General features: G+C 37.8%; 4 protein-coding genes across 7 annotated transcripts; 2 read left to right on the top strand and 2 right to left on the bottom strand.

Moving 5' to 3' along the window:
* Nucleotides 1–115: 115 nt before the first annotated feature.
* Nucleotides 116–2722, top strand: LOC106431102 (pheophytinase, chloroplastic). Of its 2 annotated transcripts, XM_013871914.3 has the most exons (6): nt 116–358; nt 543–1191; nt 1496–1722; nt 1808–1999; nt 2071–2227; nt 2308–2722. In XM_013871914.3, the coding sequence occupies exons 2-6, from the start codon at nt 562–564 to the stop codon at nt 2560–2562; spliced, it is 1461 nt and encodes a 486-aa protein (XP_013727368.1). In that variant the 5' UTR covers nt 116–358; nt 543–561; the 3' UTR covers nt 2563–2722. The 2 variants fall into 2 exon arrangements, with proteins under 2 accessions (XP_013727368.1, XP_048607905.1); XM_048751948.1 differs by having other exon boundaries at nt 355–1191.
* Nucleotides 2723–3152: 430 nt separating this feature from the next.
* Nucleotides 3153–5265, top strand: LOC106431084 (agamous-like MADS-box protein AGL15). 2 transcript variants are annotated; one of them, XM_013871903.3, is made up of 8 exons: nt 3153–3575; nt 3762–3837; nt 3910–3968; nt 4069–4168; nt 4256–4297; nt 4511–4552; nt 4649–4815; nt 4944–5265. In XM_013871903.3, exons 1-8 carry the CDS (start codon nt 3391–3393, stop codon nt 5059–5061), a joined length of 789 nt encoding a protein of 262 aa, XP_013727357.1. In that variant the 5' UTR covers nt 3153–3390; the 3' UTR covers nt 5062–5265. The 2 variants fall into 2 exon arrangements, with proteins under 2 accessions (XP_013727357.1, XP_013727349.1); XM_013871895.3 differs by having other exon boundaries at nt 3155–3575; nt 3904–3968.
* A 189-nt stretch (nt 5266–5454) lies between these two features.
* On the bottom strand, nt 5455–9484 carry LOC106431073 (protein ZINC INDUCED FACILITATOR-LIKE 1). Its single transcript, XM_013871884.3, has 16 exons — nt 8292–9484; nt 8148–8188; nt 7968–8028; nt 7759–7861; nt 7560–7662; nt 7367–7483; nt 7233–7282; nt 7082–7157; nt 6799–6993; nt 6640–6727; nt 6468–6553; nt 6268–6375; nt 6150–6194; nt 5970–6058; nt 5823–5866; nt 5455–5727 (listed from the first exon to the last, which is right to left on the bottom strand). The coding sequence occupies exons 1-16, from the start codon at nt 8437–8439 to the stop codon at nt 5636–5638; spliced, it is 1446 nt and encodes a 481-aa protein (XP_013727338.1). The 5' UTR covers nt 8440–9484; the 3' UTR covers nt 5455–5635.
* A 246-nt stretch (nt 9485–9730) lies between these two features.
* On the bottom strand, nt 9731–13600 carry LOC106431060 (protein ZINC INDUCED FACILITATOR 1). Of its 2 annotated transcripts, none has more exons than XM_013871873.3 (18): nt 13329–13600; nt 13022–13230; nt 12703–12743; nt 12563–12623; nt 12381–12483; nt 12202–12304; nt 12045–12098; nt 11900–11962; nt 11721–11770; nt 11572–11647; nt 11271–11480; nt 11096–11183; nt 10854–10939; nt 10647–10754; nt 10461–10505; nt 10278–10366; nt 10148–10191; nt 9731–10058 (listed from the first exon to the last, which is right to left on the bottom strand). In XM_013871873.3, the coding sequence occupies exons 2-18, from the start codon at nt 13170–13172 to the stop codon at nt 9967–9969; spliced, it is 1464 nt and encodes a 487-aa protein (XP_013727327.1). In that variant the 5' UTR covers nt 13173–13230; nt 13329–13600; the 3' UTR covers nt 9731–9966. The 2 variants fall into 2 exon arrangements, with proteins under 2 accessions (XP_013727327.1, XP_013727319.1); XM_013871865.3 differs by having other exon boundaries at nt 13305–13426.
* Nucleotides 13601–16473: the final 2873 nt, after the last annotated feature.

The raw sequence follows: 16473 nt of genomic DNA, 5'->3' as shown, positions 1-16473 counted from the left end.
ACTGTCGCCTTTGGATTTAGATGGCTTGTGACAAAATCCACCTAACAAATAACTCAAAACGTTTTTGTTGCGACACACTTGCCCCCTCGTATTGTCAAGTTAGCAAAAATGTCATATTGTGGAAGAAATGAGACCCCCCCAGGCCCAGGGCCAGCACGAATTTTGGAATCCTTGGAAAATAATAAGAGCTCGACAAAAAACGTTGTTGTCGGTTTGCACCGAACGTTAACCAAGGCAACAAGCAAACCTTCTTTCCTCACCGTCCTTGTAATAAAATCGACGGTTTTAATTTATACAAAGCGTGCTAAAACCCCCCAATCATTATATGAAGCTTCTAGCATCCGCAATCTGAAAGAAGGTACAAGCTACAGCTCTCGCTCGCTATCTCTCTTTTGTTTGTGTTAATTTATTAGTTTGATTAATCGGTTGTTGTTTGATTTCAATTCGACCGAAGATTGCTCGAAACTTGAATTGCTATGTGCTGAATTTTAAATCTGCAATTCAAACATAATCACTCTCTATTAAACTTTGTCTCGTTACAGGATTTTTTTAAATTTTGTTATGGAGATAATCTCACAGAACTTCCTGCCTCACTGCTCTCTTGTGACTTGGAGTAGTAACAGACTAGTCCCAAATCGATCGAACATCTTATTATCTAGCTCTGGGATCAAGAAATCAAGATTTGTGATTCGGAACGGAACTTCAGATGGTTACGTGGTCGGTGAGAATGAGGACTTGGGGAGTTTAGCCAGACGAGGAGACTCAAAATCAAAGCTTTTGATTCCTGGTCTGCCTGACCAATCCAACGGCGAAGCCTCTGCTGCTCGAATCACTCCTTCTCAGTGCGAGTGGAAGCCTAACCTCACGGTACACTACGAGAAATCTGGATGTGAAAACGTGGAGGCTCCCGCGGTGTTGTTTCTTCCTGGGTTTGGTGTTGGTTCGTTTCACTACGAGAAGCAGCTTACTGATCTGGGAAGGGATTATCGAGTGTGGGCGGTTGATTTTGTTGGTCAGGGTTTGTCTCTCCCCACTCAAGATCCTACTACCACTACTATGTCTGAAGAAACAAGTTCCTTGGAAGATAGTGAATCGTTTTGGGGGTTTGGTAATGAAGCTCAACCATGGGCTGATCAACTTGTATACTCCCTTGATCTCTGGAGGGAACAAGTTCAATATATTGTAGAAGAGGTAAACAATACTCTCTACCACTTTTCTTAAGAAAGTTGTTATTTTTTAAAAAAAAGTAGCATTTAATTGATAAATTCAACCAATTATAAAAAAAACTTTATAGTATTAATTGGTCATACAATATACAATAAGTTTGTATATACAATAAGTGAAAAAACTGAATTGAAATATGAAAACTACTTGTATTATGAAAATTTCAAAATATACTTTGGGGTCTTTATCAACTTTAGTTATAAGTTCACACTGTCTTGTCTCGGACACTATAAGTTACTGAGTGGGTGAGTATGTGGTTTTTGTTGTACAGGTTATCGGTGAGCCAGTGTACATTGCAGGGAACTCGCTTGGAGGCTATGTAGCTCTCTACTTTGCGGCAACCCATCCTCATCTGGTGAAAGGTGTTACGTTGCTTAACGCGACACCTTTCTGGGGTTTCTTCCCTAATCCAGTAAGATCCCCACGGCTAGCACGTCTCTTTCCATGGTCTGGAACATTCCCTTTACCGGCAAGAGTTAAAAAACTCACAGAGTTGGTGTAAGTGTAACTCTTCTTCTTACCTACCTGCAAAAGTAATATTTTTCTAGCACAGTCTGAGTAATATCTTCTATGAATCCGCCAGGTGGCAAAAGATAAGTGATCCTGAAAGCATAGCTGAGATACTTAAACAGGTGTACAAAGACCATTCCACTGATGTGGATAAAGTATTCTCACGTATTGTGGAGATCACGCAGCACCCGGCTGCTGCAGCGTCCTTTGCGTCGATTATGTTTGCTCCTGGTGGAGAGCTGTCTTTCTCCGAAGCTTTATCTAGGTATAAGACAGCATGGTTCTATATGCTTTTCCCTCTGTGTGTTTGGTCTTATATTTGATTGTGTTTGCTAGGTGTAAGGAGAACAATGTTCAGATATGTCTAATGTATGGAAGAGAAGATCCATGGGTGGGACCTATATGGGGAAAGAAGATAAAGAAGGAATTGCCCAACGCTCCTTACTACGAGATCAGCCCAGCGGGTCATTGCCCACACGATGAAGTCCCTGAGGTACAAAATGAACAAGTTAAAAACTTTTCTCAAAAAAAAAAAAAAGCTGTGGATATGAATAATGAACCCCCTTTGAGTAGGTGGTGAACTATCTGATGCGCGGGTGGATCAAGCACCTGGAGTCTGGTGGGTTTGAAGCGCTGCCGCTTTTGGAAGACGGTGAAGAAGACTGGGAGCAGTCCAGCATTGCTAGGGAGATGGAGTTTCCGAGAGGAGAAGGTTGGAAGAAGTCAGTGAAGCTTTGGTTGTACGGGTCAAAGTATTCGTTCTGGGGTGGAGTTGGAGAATCCTTCAGAGCCAGTTTAGTAAAGGTTCTCCGAGGGAAGTCTGTATAGAAAGTAGCAAGCAGAACATGTTGTCCTTGTCTAATGTAGATAGTTGTAATCAGTGGTGCTATGGAATCAAATTTCTAAATGGTCAAAAAGAAAACGTTGAAGAAAAAAAAAACAGTTGTGTATAGATGATTTTCCTACTTATATCATATGATCTGCGCCAGTTAGAATTGTGTTTGAGAGTATATGATCTGAATTCTTCGTTCGTTTAAATTTCTGAGTCATTTCAAAATCACATTTTCCTTCGTTAATAAAAATTATGTGTTCACTTCTTGCTCTGTACAAAAATCAATTAACTGATTTGTTATTTGTTTAGTTTTTTACCAAGTCTTGGTCTGATTTATACCATCGACATCAAGTACAGCTTTTTTAATAAATATAGCTTAAAATAAAATAAAAAGAAATATTTTTTTGTCGGCAGAATAAAAAGAAATATAAAAAAGACAATTGGTAAAGCAATAAATATATTTTTTAAACAATGGAAAAAAGAAGAAGAATCACAACTGTTTATGGCAACAAAAGGAAACGTGGGTCCCAGAGGAACTGGCAAACCCTCTAAATGTGGCAAAAAGGTGTCATGCAAATACTCTAAAAGAGAGAGAGAGAGGAGCACGCAAAACAGTGCTCATGCAAACACAAACACACTTATGTTTCTTTGTAGTTTGTACTAATCTCTCTTTTTATATGGAGTATATTACATCCAAATATAGCAATCTTTATGTCTTCCTTTTATAGATTGTAACCCCAAAAAAGGAGTTTCAATATCCATTTTAGGTAGAGAGATTGAAACTCATTCTCTTTCTTCTTCTTTTTTCTCTTCTGTGCTTGAAGATGGGTCGTGGAAAAATTGAGATAAAGAGGATTGAGAATGCCAATAGCAGGCAAGTTACCTTCTCCAAGAGGCGTGCTGGTTTGCTCAAGAAAGCTCATGAGCTCTCTGTTCTTTGTGACGCTGAGGTTGCCGTCATTGTCTTCTCCAAGTCTGGCAAGCTCTTCGAGTTCTCAAGTACTAGATGGTAATTAATCAATCATTTTGTTAATTCCATATTTCGTATCTGCATGTCAACATTTGTTAGCTGTTGAGGGTTTAGATATGTTGCTCTTGGTGGAATTGGTTCTTGCATGTTTGTTCGGATTCATTAGTCGTAATTAATCTCACATTACGTATACTTCTTAGATCTAATTTGTCATTTGGTTTTCAGCATGAAGAAAACGCTTTTGAGATACGGCAATTACCAGATCTCTTCAGATGTTCCTGGGATTAACCGTAAAGCAGAGGTTAGATGATACTCAAGTGTTTTGACTGTTTTGTCTTGATACATTATAACCTGACATGCTGTTTAGAACCAGGAGTGTACAGAGGTGGACCTTTTAAAGGATGAGATTTCAATGCTTCAAGAGAAACACTTGTATGCAACTTAATCCAAACTATGTTCTTATTTTTATTGTGTCCCCCGACCATCCACCACTTTTATGTCTTATATGGTTTGTCTTTGTGTGTGTTTGTAGACAGATGCAGGGTAAGCGCTTGAATCTTCTGAGCTTGAAAGAGCTGCAACACCTTGAGAAGCAACTAAATTTCTCATTGATATCTGTGAGAGAGCGAAAGGTAAAAACTAGTAATATCTCTCTTCCCCATTTCTTTTCTCATAAAACATATTTGCATTTTTCTGAATACAAGTTTATGTGATTTCAGGAACTATTGCTGACTAAACAACTTGAAGAGTCACGGCTTAAGGTAATTCTTGAGTTATATGAAACACTTGATTTTTCCTGATTAGCTTCTAAGCATGCAAGCTTATGTGATCACATGATTCTGATGAACCCTTTTAAAAATGCATGTCCCCTCTTTACTGCCTATTGTATCCTTTGAGAGGGTTCATGTTGTAGCTAGCTATCTTAACTGCGTATGACGCAATAATTGATCATCCAGACCACTTAAATTTTGCAGGAACAACGAGCGGAGCTGGAAAATGAGACCTTACGTAGACAGGTGAATGAAACCATTCTTATGATTTGTGTTAAATCATCACATATCACTAAGTCTTCTTTCTACTACTTCTAATCATCTTCTCTTGGAAATATATAGGTTCAAGAACTCAGGAGTTTTCTCCCGTCGATTAACCAACACTATGTTCCATCCTACATCAAATGCTTCGCTATAGATCCTAAGAAATCACTCTTAAGCAACACTTGCTTGGGCGACATTAACTGCAGCCTCCAGAACACCAACTCAGACACAACTTTGCAACTAGGGTATGTGCTCTTTTAACTCTTTTTGCTACCATTGGTTGCACTATAGTTAGCCTTTTGTCCTCTTCTAGTATACATATGCATTAACACTATTGGACTTATTAATTCTCACATGTGTTGTTTTCTTGAAGGTTGCCGGGAGAAGCACATGATACAAGGAAGAACGAAGGAGACAGAGAGAGCCCATCAAGTGATTCAGTGACAACGAGCACGACCAGAGCAACCGCACAAAGGATCAGTCTCGTTTAGAAAATATTCTATCTGAAAAAAAAAACAAAATCCAAATGGTTCTCTTTTTAGCCCGTAGCGAAATATGGAAGTGAGGTACATTATGTATCCTCTGTAGTGTGATACTTGAAGAAAACAAGAGAATATCGTCTAACCTCACTCTTTGTCCTTTATCTTTTTATTAAATTAGTTGAGAGTGTTTAATAATATCCATAATCTTTACAAGTCAACTTTGTGCACTATTAATTAACAGTAGCTACTAGAGCTTGGATCTGGAATCACATTATGCGAGTGCATTGCCTTCCAACTATATAATATTTGTACAATTAAGTTGGCATAATGGATAAAACTCTTAGACACAATCCACACTCTCCATGCACGAAGGCCCAGAACCATGACAATGACAAAGCTAAGAGTGTTAATGTTTTTACTCTATAAGTTGAATAATAATATGGTAAAACATTCTAACAAGTTGTCTCTTGTGATATTGTTTGAACAAGGCTCTGATCTAACTTGACATCAGGCTATAATACGATCTAAAATAAAAATAAAAATCGGACGTATAATTTGAATACCATCAAAATTTCATCGAAATCTACTGCTTTGTTTCAGCTAGAAATGGTTTGAACGTTAATACAACTCCCAGTGCCAAGACCGTATTCAGAATAAAGAATACCATTTGTGTGCCTGCACATTCAAAGTACAATGTTATTCTTTATAGCCCTGAACTCATGTAAGCTAATGAGCACAATATGCACATGAATACCAAGAGATCATATTACCAGGAAGAAAAGCAGCATCCTGATGTTTCTCACTCCAAGAATATCTGCCACCAAACCCAAAAATGAGTGAACATAAGTGAGAAACCTATACATCGCTTAACAAACAAGTTCTTGTCGGTGAGAAGTTATGTTCATTTGAAGCATTACATGATTCCTGCTGCGGCTGGACCTATTGCTTTAAAAAGAGACATCCCTGTCATGGCAAGCCCATTGGCTGCTCCTCTTTGGTCTTGTCCCTGTTTTTTTTTATTAAAGAATGAGGCAGGTTAGTCTTAGTTCCCGTGTTACCTAAAATTTAAATTGAATCAACGTTCTGAAAATACTTACTACGGCATTGTTTTGAAGTATGAATAAGCCAGTTATAGCAGAAACCTGCACAACTGTTGAGATGAGATACTAAAATCCATAATAACACATTATTCTAAACTTATAATGAGAAACTTACGCTTAAAACATTCTTTGCTACGGATGCACAGTTTAGCGTCAGGGTAAGGACTAAACCAGATAACTTTGCTATTAGAGGGTAACTTGATAAGAGAACTAAACCCAGACTCTGTTGAGATATCCAAAACAAGCACAAGATTAGAACGTTCCTGCTCAATGTCACATGGTTTGTCAGTAAGAACAAGAGAGGATAGTGGCTACCCCAGATATACGAGTAACAACGATTGGTCCTAAAAGCCTCTCCGCATAAGAGTAGAGTGAAAGCTGAAAGACAAGGAGACCAAACCCTAGAAAGAAAGTAGTAGTAGTGTTTAGGTGATCAGAACAGTTCATTTCTGTTGAAAAGGCTAAGCATTGAGGAGTATGAACACACCAGAAAATGCAAGAACGGAACCAACATCTGCAGAGGTGTATCCCAAGCCTCCATATTTCCTGGGGCTGTTTGCCCACAATGAAAAGACCTAGCAAAGAACGAAGATATTATGTTTGGGGGAAATAAACAAATATGAATGTGGAGGAAGTGGAGTCAAACCTCTGTGTAAGCCATATCATGAAGTGACAAGATGCAGTATACAATAATAGATGAAATCAATGGCCAGTTCTTCAGGAGAGAGTTTTTTTCATTTCTCTCTGTCACTTTATGAGACTCAGGGTCATGGGACAAAAATTTGATAGACTCATCATGTGATGATGCATCATCACCAATCTTGTGATTGTGCAATGTTTCCTGAAGAATAAAAACAACCATTTATAGGATTAAGCTAACGCACGTTAACTAGAAATCTCAATGGAGCATGAAGAAGTAAAGAGCTTACCGGAATCCTCAGTGAGGCAATGGTCACCAAAAGTGCAAAACAAGATATTACTAAGCAGGGCAAGAAGTAGGGAAACCTGCATTATGATTTATAGACCAATGAGACTAAGTTGAATGAAAGTGAAGAGGAGGTAATGAAAGTAATTACTTACTTCCCAAAAACTGATTCCTCTGAGAATAAACTTGGATATTGCTTGGCAGGCTACACGGTCCAGAGATGAAACAAGAGGCAATCAAGAAGAGTGAAACAAAAAGATTGAAATGCATTTTGTTAATGAAGAAAAACCTGAGCAAGAAAACCTCCCATAGCAGGGCCAATGATGAGTCCAATGCCCCATGCTGTGCTTACAGCTGAGAGTGCTAAACCTTGATATTCATCACGGAATATTTCTATTGCGTATGCCTGAAATTTCATCAAAGTTATCGGGGTGATGAACTTCAAGAAGTTAAAAATGTTAAAGAGGAGGACGTGAAACAACCTTTATAGGACCAAGTAAGCCGTTGAAACTACCGAGGCAGAACCTGGTGATGATGGCCATCCAGAAATTTACACTTAGACCAAAGAGAGTATTGAAAATGACCCTACGACAAGAAAATTTTGAAGCACTTTTTAGATAATAAATAAAACAAAAATTATGAGAGGAAGATGCACGAATCAAGAATGTAAAGATTACTAACACTGACGCAGTTCCTATGAGGATTACTGGTTTTCTACCATAACGATCAGCCATGATTCCCCAGATGACAGATGTTAACGTTCGTCCGAGCATGAAAGAGCAACCTTCAAAGTAGACATTGTGAGTTTATTGTAACACTTGAAATAGCCTGAGGTGGTCAAGAACTTGGTTATATATAACATTAAAGAGATCAACATGAAGATGGCTCACCAACAAATCCAGCATAAAACCCAATGTCCTCTTCCTTCTTTGCTATGTCAAAATCACTAATCTACCAACAACAACAAAAAAGCACACCAGATATTATGGTTACAAGTCTTACTAATCATTACCAAACTCAACTAAGCGTGTAACAGATACACATTATTAAAATTTAAGTGAACTACTCACCATAAAGTAAAGGAATGGGAAAAGAGAGGAGATGGGCAGAGCTGAAACGATGAACCAAAACAAAAACTATTTGTTAGACAAAAGTAGGAAAGGAAACAACATGTTCTTCTACGGAACACAGTATGGTATGGAGAAATAATGTACCGGTGCAGAGGACGATGATCCAAACGGACAAAAGCTCGGAGAAAGGGAATCCTCTGCGAGACTTCTTCATCTGATCAACCTTGCAGCCAGGGCAATGCTCATGGTACTTATTATTCTCCAGCAAACATTCTGTATACTCTTCCGCCATTTTTTTTCAAATCAAAACCCACCTCGGGATCGAAATGAATCCAGAAAAAATGGGAAGATGGGATGTATTTGTTTTTCTATGGGAGGATCCCAGGACACAAGATTGTCACGTTCTATTAAATTCTGTCAAAACAGAAATGACGGAATAATATTTTATTATAGAGTCCTCGAGGTCGAGGGACATATGTGAGTATCTGAATTAATAATGTCAACTTATTAATCTCTTTCGAATTTATATTGTTTTCAGTAAATTTATTTCCTCGTCACCTTTCAAGTTTCAACCCTATAAATTATAATGACATCCATAGAAATTATAAGACCACACTGCATCCATGAAATATTTGTTTCAAATAATTGTAATTAGGTAACAATGGTTATGTGGTGGTAATATATGAGATATGTTTGGTGAAAACAAAATGTGAGTTATGCATCCAAGGAATGTAAAGGTTCGGCGCCCATATTTCGAAACTTGATTAAAAGAGAGATTATTTACCTTTTTGATGGCCTGGCTTTAATTATGGGTCAAACGTTCTTTTTTGTGATTATATTGTAAAAGTCAACTTTATTTTTTTATTCTCCACGTTTTTTCATTCTCTTAACATTCAATACTACAAGTTAAAACTATGCTTTCTTCTCTTCTAATTCTGACTCCCAAACGCATCTCAGTTCAATAACTTTGACTCCAACGCGTTTTCCATAAAGTTATCTAACCAACTTTCTTTTCTTACATTTATTAAATTCTCACTATGTAATTTATCGTAGTGTTGGAGAAAGGTTTCGTTCATGCAACACGTGAAATCAAATCCATATAGAATCTCCCAATAATTGATCTCTCTGGCCTAGATCGATAAATCTAGGCCTGAGACGGATCCGGATATCTGGAAAATTCAGGGTATCCGGATCCGAATCCGGATCCATCGGATCCGTGAATTTAATATCCGGATCCGGATTCGTGGTTTCCGGATATCCGAATTTCGGATATCCGTCCCGATATTCTATTACCCGCGGATATCCGGATCCGGATCCGTAAAAATAATTAAAAATAATATATTTTTTTTAAATACTAATTTTTTAATATAATACATAAATTAAATATTTATAAATATATTTATAAATATATTCAGATCCGGACACCCCGAATATCATATTTTCGGAGCGGATCCGGAGCGGATTTCGGATCGAATCCGGATGTCGGATAATAACTCTCACGCTTATGCCAATCTATCCGGTAGATCTGATCCTTCACCCAACTACTGGTAGCGTTTTAAAGTTCTTGACCAACGCAACCACCACGACTCAACCGTGCAATGGATTTAATAAGGAACAGTACTATTGTACTTACATTTGATGTGCCTTATCATGTCATTGATGTTTCTGTAATCTTTTGGTCCAAAATCAGACAATGCAAAACAAAAGTGAAAAAAAAACTGAAATCCTAAGGTTAGTGAAATTCGATAATTTTTTTATTCAATCTAAACTTAAAAGCGAGCCACATACATTCCACTATCACCACCAATTCCAATAAATTTCAACTTCTAGCTGTTTTAAGAAATGGCTTGAACGTGAGAGCTACACCGACCAGGACTATCACATTCAGGACGAAGAATACCATATGCGATCCTGCACATGTGTTCAATTTATTTTTGTTTAAGCATAAGTATTATTTGAGCATCATAAACCATGGCTAAAAAAACTTATGTGCATGATACCTGGTAGAAACGAGGCGTTCAGTCTCCTCTCGCTCAACGAAAATCTGCCATCAATAGAGATTTGTGTGTTCAAGGCTTTATTACTGCTTTAAATCCACGTAGAATGTGTTATTTAAGAAGAGTCACTTACAAGATGCCAGCTCCAGCTGGTCCAACGGTCTTAAAGAGAGACATCGCAGTCATAGCAATTCCATTAGCCGCCCCTCTTTGCCTCTGATCCTGTTGTTTTATTACACAAAAATGTAGTAAAAGTTTTAAGTAAAGAGAGAGTTGCTCCACGGAGAAAGATAAAATAATGTTTTATTTGTTTTACCACAGCTTTGTTTTGTAGGATCAACAAGCCAGTTATGGCAGACACCTGAAAGGATCATAAGCAGGCAAGAAATGTTTTATTATGGCCTCTTCTTTTTTTTAATATGTAAACCACATACACACAAAGGAGAAAGAAGGAAAGGATTAGGTTCAACATTGATGTAAACCAGCTTTGTTTTGAACTTACACTTAGTACATTGACGAGGATTGATGCACAGTTCAACATTAAGCTTTGACTGAGACCTGATAAGTTAGCTATAAATGGATAACTCATTTGTATTGGTATCATCAATGCCTGAAACAAAAGAAATTGTCAGAATAAGATATGCCTCTTGTTGCACTCAAATGCACTAGTATAATATGCAGATAAGCATCAAAGAGAATATCAACTAACCCCAGCAAAACGGGTGACCAGCACAGGTCCTAGCAGTCTCTCCACCAAAGGATAAACAAAGACTTGAAAGCAGAATAGGCCGAGACCTATAGCAGATTTTTTGATTAGTAAGGATTCTACTCATTCATGACTGCTTAACTACTCTCGTACTAATACAAATCAAAGCAGACTCTCTAATCGTCATTATCACAAGTTCTTATCACTAAAACACGAGACATGAAGAGTAAGGATGTTATGCATACCTGAGATTGCAAGAACTGTACCGACATCATTGGTTGAGTAGCTCAGACCTCCATATTTCCTTGGACTATTAGCCCATAAAGCAAATATCTGCATAGTCAAATCCCAAGTGATGAAGATTTTTTTGTTCAGACAAAAGGCACAAGACTATGAAATAATAAAGGATCTAATACTTACCTCAGAGTATGCAGTATCATGTAGACACAACACACAATAGACAATGATAGATGACATTAGGGGCCAATTCTTCAAAAGTGGCCCTTGAGAAGCCTTTTCGTGTTTTTCTGTCTTCCCGGTAGAAGCAGTAGAGTCACGAGCTGCAGCTTCAATTATTTCATACGAGTCATCATCTAAAGTGTTGTCTTGTTTATGATTGTGCAGTGTTTCCTACTCAGAGAGAGAGAGACATAAAGACACTCGCTCTCGTTAGAGAACTCTATGAGAAAAATAGAAACAAATAAGAGTAGACAATGAATACCGGAATGAAGCAACATAGTACTGTCACAACCAATGCAAAAGCTGATATGGTAAAGCAAGGCAACGCATACGGGAACCTGCATTGCGGTTCACATATTTAAATCATGAGGTTCCACTTAACTGTTAAATTAGAGGAGTAAGAATACACACCTCCCAAAAATGGATTCTTTAGAGAACACATTTGGATATTTGTCTGCCGGCTGAGAACATTTGAAAATGCATTAATCAGAGCGGTTTAAAGTTTAAAATGAAGCAAGGCGAGATTGAGACCTGATATATAGCCTTCAAGCATTTAGATGGTAAGGAATGGATGTGATGATCAAACTTACCTGTGCTAAAAAGCCTCCTAGTGCAGGGCCAATGATCAGGCCAATGCCCCAAGCAGTACTAACCTGAAGTAGATAAAGTTGCCAGCGTCATGGCACCACAACAGTCAAAACATGAAAGAAAATATATCTGACAGGAAAAGCTCACAGCTGACATTGCTGTTGCTTGATATTCATCACGAAATATCTCTGACGCATATGCCTAAAGAATTTCACATTAACGATATTAGAAAATTGCAAATGACAATTTGGTGTGCAGAACAAAATTATAAACCAAGTGTTGAAAGTGGCAGCAAAGAGGTCACCTTCATTGTTCCAAGCAAACAGTTGAAACTACCTAGAAGAAACCTCGTGCCAATTGCCATCCAGAAGTTTAAGCTCAAGCCAAAGAGAGCATTGAAAACGGCACTACAAAAAAAAAAACATAAACAGTTAATTAAACACAAAAGCGAGATAGATAACATAGTCAAAACAATCTACTAACATGGAGATAGTTCCCAAGAGTATGATAGGTTTTCTTCCATAACGATCAGCCACAATGCCCCAGAAAACTGACGTTAATGCTCTGCCAAACATAAAGGAGCACGCTACAAAGCAGAAAGAAAGAGACCAATTAGAACAAATGGTAATGCATAGTTACAAGTGACTGAGGAAATGTTATCTCACCTATAAATCCAGCGTAGAACCCAATATCTTTCTCTGTCTTTGCAACACCAAAATCCTCAATCTATGAAAACAAAGAAGCCATATTATTGACTTGGAAGCGATGTGGTATGGTTGTTAAGCTCTGTAATCAAATTACGCACCATGTAATAGAGGAAGGGATACAATGAGGAGATGGGCAGAGCTGCAACACATATGAGTTCAAATGAGAGAAAGCAATGAGAAATTGTATAATGAATCATCACATAGCTTTCAACACACAAGAGCTTAATTTCTCACAGTTATCCACACCATTAGCAAGAAACCAATTAGCCAATCATTTTCCTTAATCTCTTGTTCGAACTAGTCGACAAGGTCATGTTTAAATAAACAAAACTAGTCTTGTCCCTCTGACACCAAAACTCATAGAAGAGACAAAGTTTAACAGAATGAAAGCGGTTTGAGAAACAAAGAAGCACTTACAAGTGGAGAGGACGACGATCCAAACGAAGGAGAGCTCCAAATAAGGATATCCTTTCCGGAGCTGCTTCATCTTCTCGACCTTGCATCCAGGACATCCCTCGTGGTACGTCGTCTGCTTCTCTAACAACGCCTCCTTGTATTCATCTGCCATTTTTCTCCACTCTCCGATTCAACTCAGGAAATCGCCTTATAATTCAATGAGAAGTAACCTAAGAAATATGGAAATAAAGAGAAGAATTAATGTAGAATAGAATCGAAAACGGCAACGTAGTATATTCATAACCGTAAAGGAAGATTCAATGAGTACCACACAGATTCTCCCTATCGTCCTGGAGTAGAAAGACGGATTCTCTAGTGAATACATATATGTATTAAGAGTGCCTATATATATAATACAGAATGGAGCTAAAGGGCAAAAAAAGGTGGTCACACAAGTGTCATCTTAAGCTCTTCAAAATGTTCACGGACCTAAGGAAGGTCCCTCTACACTCCTTTCTGTACAATTCACTCATCAATTTCCTCACAGAAAATTACAAAGTTAATTTTCAAATTTTGAAAAGTAATTAGTTTATTTAAAGTAATACGTAAATCTTATTATATACGTATGATAATATATAGTTAAGGGATACAGGAACCGTTGGTAGGAATGTTTTTTTGGAGTCACATGAGAGATAATGGAGACAGGAAGAAAGAGACAATTGAAAGTTCGTGGATATCACAATATAAAAAAACAAAACAATGTTGTCAGCCTCATCTACTTGGAATGCTTTATCGGATCCCATTGTGCAAATCAAATTCCACCACGTGTGTGTATTATAATATTTTTGATTTTTGTACATTATTGTGCACTGGATCTATATCTTTCTCTAATGTTTGTTTCAACAATGATCGTTTGTGCTGTTAGGGATAAGATGCACCATCCTGCTTTGAGATTACTTTTGATGCACTGCGAGAATGATACATTCGTGGACCTTCGAAAAAAAAACGTCATAGAAGGACGTACAAGCCTGCTTCGGAATCAAAACTGAAAGGCTTTCGCAATTGCATTAACTAAGCCGCCTCCAAGGTCGAAAAGTCTACTTTAAAAAAAAAAAAGCTATAAAACACTGATTATGTATTATCTATGACATCCAATGCCTGACGTTCTATGCGTGACGACTGACGCCTTTTAGTGCTTTGAGACTCTTATTACGAATAGACTGCTTTACCAATTCCATGCATGTATAGATAAGATAGTAGTGTACTAAGTTGACTCGGTGTGTACTAAGTTGACTCGGTGTGTTGTGTTGTTCGTGTAGAAGCCGGAAAACCGGACTGACATAAACCATAAAATAAAAACGATGTTAAGGAAATAAACGAATGTAAAAACGAATACAAGAACGATAAGAAATCGTATTTGCGAAGAGACATGGAGTCGAGATATGATCTCTTTCCTTAACTCAAAATATTCGCTCCGTTAGTGAGACGGGACTGTACGAATATAGAGTCCCAAGATACAACCATGGCAGACGAATCACGCCTCACTCGTGATCGCCCTATCGAACTATAATCTCTACGAAACACTCTCGTATTTAAGACTTACGGTAAGGGATTTTCGATGTTGGTTTGATGTGTAAAACGTTAGAGAAATGAGAAGATAGACGAGTTGTATTTAAAGAGATGGACGAGGAGCGACTTCCCGTAACTGTTGCATAACGTGCGCTCGTTAGTGGGGATTTGGCAAAAATCTCGGAAAGTTCAAATTACGAACTTATTCCCCAAGACTCGCTATCTCTCTCTTTCTTATCTCGTTTAAATATCTCGAGAGGATAAACATCATGACGTTTTTATTTTCTAGACAAACTGCTTGTCGTTTCAATGGCAAAATGTTGAGCTTAATTTGGTTCAAAAAGAATATTTTTATCGGGCCGGAGGCCCTCCACCAAAACCCAAGACCCACGCCGAGCCTAGCCAGGCGGCGACGGCGGCGCGCGGAGAGCCTTCCTCTCTCTACAAGCTGTTTAACACATGATATATCAAGTGACCATATATAAACACCTTATCTTCTTTTCATTATTATTATTTTTTGGGCTGTTGAAGCCTATGCCATTTATTTTTCACAATTTTCATTAAAGCTTAATGGATCTAACAGTTCGTCCAAAAGCGACGATAGTGATAGGTAAGTGGAAAAATTTCCACGTCAGCGATATTAGTGGAGCCCATAATGAGGAGCCAAAGAGATACGCGTGTTGCCCACACAGCTTGCCTACAACCGCGCGTTGCTCCCACCCTCCAGCACGTGGGGTCAAAGACAGTGACACTCGATACTACGTGGGTAACCCGTTCATGTAAAAAAAATAGTCTCCAATTTGGATGGGCCTTTTATTTGGGCCCAAAAAACCATTGAAAATTTTGGGCAACAAGCATAAGATATCCAGTCCAAGTTTTGGACTTTCATAAGATTTCCCAAACGATCTTATTATGCTAATTAATTTCTTCGAAAACTATCTAGTCCGGTGGTGATGGTAAACCATCTTGCTTCGAACATCTTCGCTAGAAGAATCATAACAATAAACATGTCCAACTTCGGTTTTCAGCTCATCCAGTGAGCTGATCTTCATCCATTTTAGTCTCTCCTTCATGGCAAACATTCCAAAGAGAGAGAGAGAAATAATTGTAAAAACCGGGAGTGAAATTAATTTAGACAATGGTTCTTTGTTGATGATTACGGGAAATCTTTGGTTTTAAGTTAAAAACCGAAAGTTGGCTACTACTCAGACCACTATCTTCCTTCTTTGGAAACAAAAAAACAACCTAATGCATAACCAGACATCGATCTCACCAGAAGCTATCTTCAATGGCATTGATAAAAATATGAGAAACATTATATCAGCTAGGAAAGTTAGTAAGCATTTTCATTTGCTCATGGCGATTTTGTTTAGATAAGGTTCTTCCTTGTAATTTGTAATCTCTATGGTCCATCTTGTTTTTTTTTTTTTTTTTTTTTGCCAAGATGGCTCAAACTTAAGATCTTCTTTGTAAAATCTTTTTTTCATTATATGATATTTACATTTTAGCAACAAAAAAAAAGTTAAAAAATTAGTTTACGAATCATTAACGTAAGAGCAGCATTATCCCTGAAACCTACTTAAGAGTTTCTAAAAAAAATATATATTTTTGTCTGGTTAAAAAAAAATTAAAATCGCACCAATCGCGGATCGCCACATGTCGGTGGGGCCTGTAAATAAGGGATCCTTATTTCATAACTTTGGAGACTGGTTTTCATGGTTTGTGGGGCCATTGTTTTTTTGAAAGAAACCTCCTTTTAAAACCTCCAATAATAGTGCTCTAAGAACATAATTAACCCGAAGTTTTTAGGATGGGGTTCTTAACTTCCGTTAAGAAACTATAACTCTGGATTAATCATGGCCTAACGGCCCCAAAAAAAAAACACTACTTACTAATTGTTGGTG

The sequence above is a fragment of the Brassica napus genome, chromosome C3, assembly GCF_020379485.1.
Source record: "Brassica napus cultivar Da-Ae chromosome C3, Da-Ae, whole genome shotgun sequence".
Taxonomy (NCBI): domain Eukaryota; kingdom Viridiplantae; phylum Streptophyta; class Magnoliopsida; order Brassicales; family Brassicaceae; genus Brassica; species Brassica napus.
The sequence above is the reverse complement of the archived record's forward strand: the minus strand, read 5'-3'. Positions and strand labels throughout refer to the sequence as shown.

Excerpts from the sequence above, each read along its gene's own strand:
- LOC106431102 (XM_013871914.3), top strand. The coding sequence starts at position 562 with ATGGAGATAATCTCACAGAACTTCCTGCCTCACTGCTCTCTTGTGACT. Across the intron at positions 1,192-1,495 it reads TTCAATATATTGTAGAAGAG|GTTATCGGTGAGCCAGTGTA; the intron begins GTAAACAATACT and ends TTTGTTGTACAG. Across the intron at positions 1,723-1,807 it reads AAAAAACTCACAGAGTTGGT|GTGGCAAAAGATAAGTGATC; the intron begins GTAAGTGTAACT and ends TGAATCCGCCAG.
- LOC106431084 (XM_013871895.3), top strand. The coding sequence starts at position 3,391 with ATGGGTCGTGGAAAAATTGAGATAAAGAGGATTGAGAATGCCAATAGC. Across the intron at positions 4,298-4,510 it reads TTGAAGAGTCACGGCTTAAG|GAACAACGAGCGGAGCTGGA; the intron begins GTAATTCTTGAG and ends TAAATTTTGCAG. Across the intron at positions 4,553-4,648 it reads ATGAGACCTTACGTAGACAG|GTTCAAGAACTCAGGAGTTT; the intron begins GTGAATGAAACC and ends GGAAATATATAG.
- LOC106431073 (XM_013871884.3), bottom strand. The coding sequence starts at position 8,439 with ATGGCGGAAGAGTATACAGAATGTTTGCTGGAGAATAATAAGTACCAT. Across the intron at positions 7,158-7,232 it reads GAGGAATCAGTTTTTGGGAA|GTTTCCCTACTTCTTGCCCT; the intron begins GTAAGTAATTAC and ends ATCATAATGCAG. Across the intron at positions 6,994-7,081 it reads TTGCCTCACTGAGGATTCCG|GAAACATTGCACAATCACAA; the intron begins GTAAGCTCTTTA and ends TTTATTCTTCAG.
- LOC106431060 (XM_013871873.3), bottom strand. The coding sequence starts at position 13,172 with ATGGCAGATGAATACAAGGAGGCGTTGTTAGAGAAGCAGACGACGTAC. Across the intron at positions 10,506-10,646 it reads TCCTCGTCAATGTACTAAGT|GTGTCTGCCATAACTGGCTT; the intron begins GTAAGTTCAAAA and ends TGATCCTTTCAG. Across the intron at positions 10,059-10,147 it reads GAACGCCTCGTTTCTACCAG|GATCGCATATGGTATTCTTC; the intron begins GTATCATGCACA and ends ACACATGTGCAG.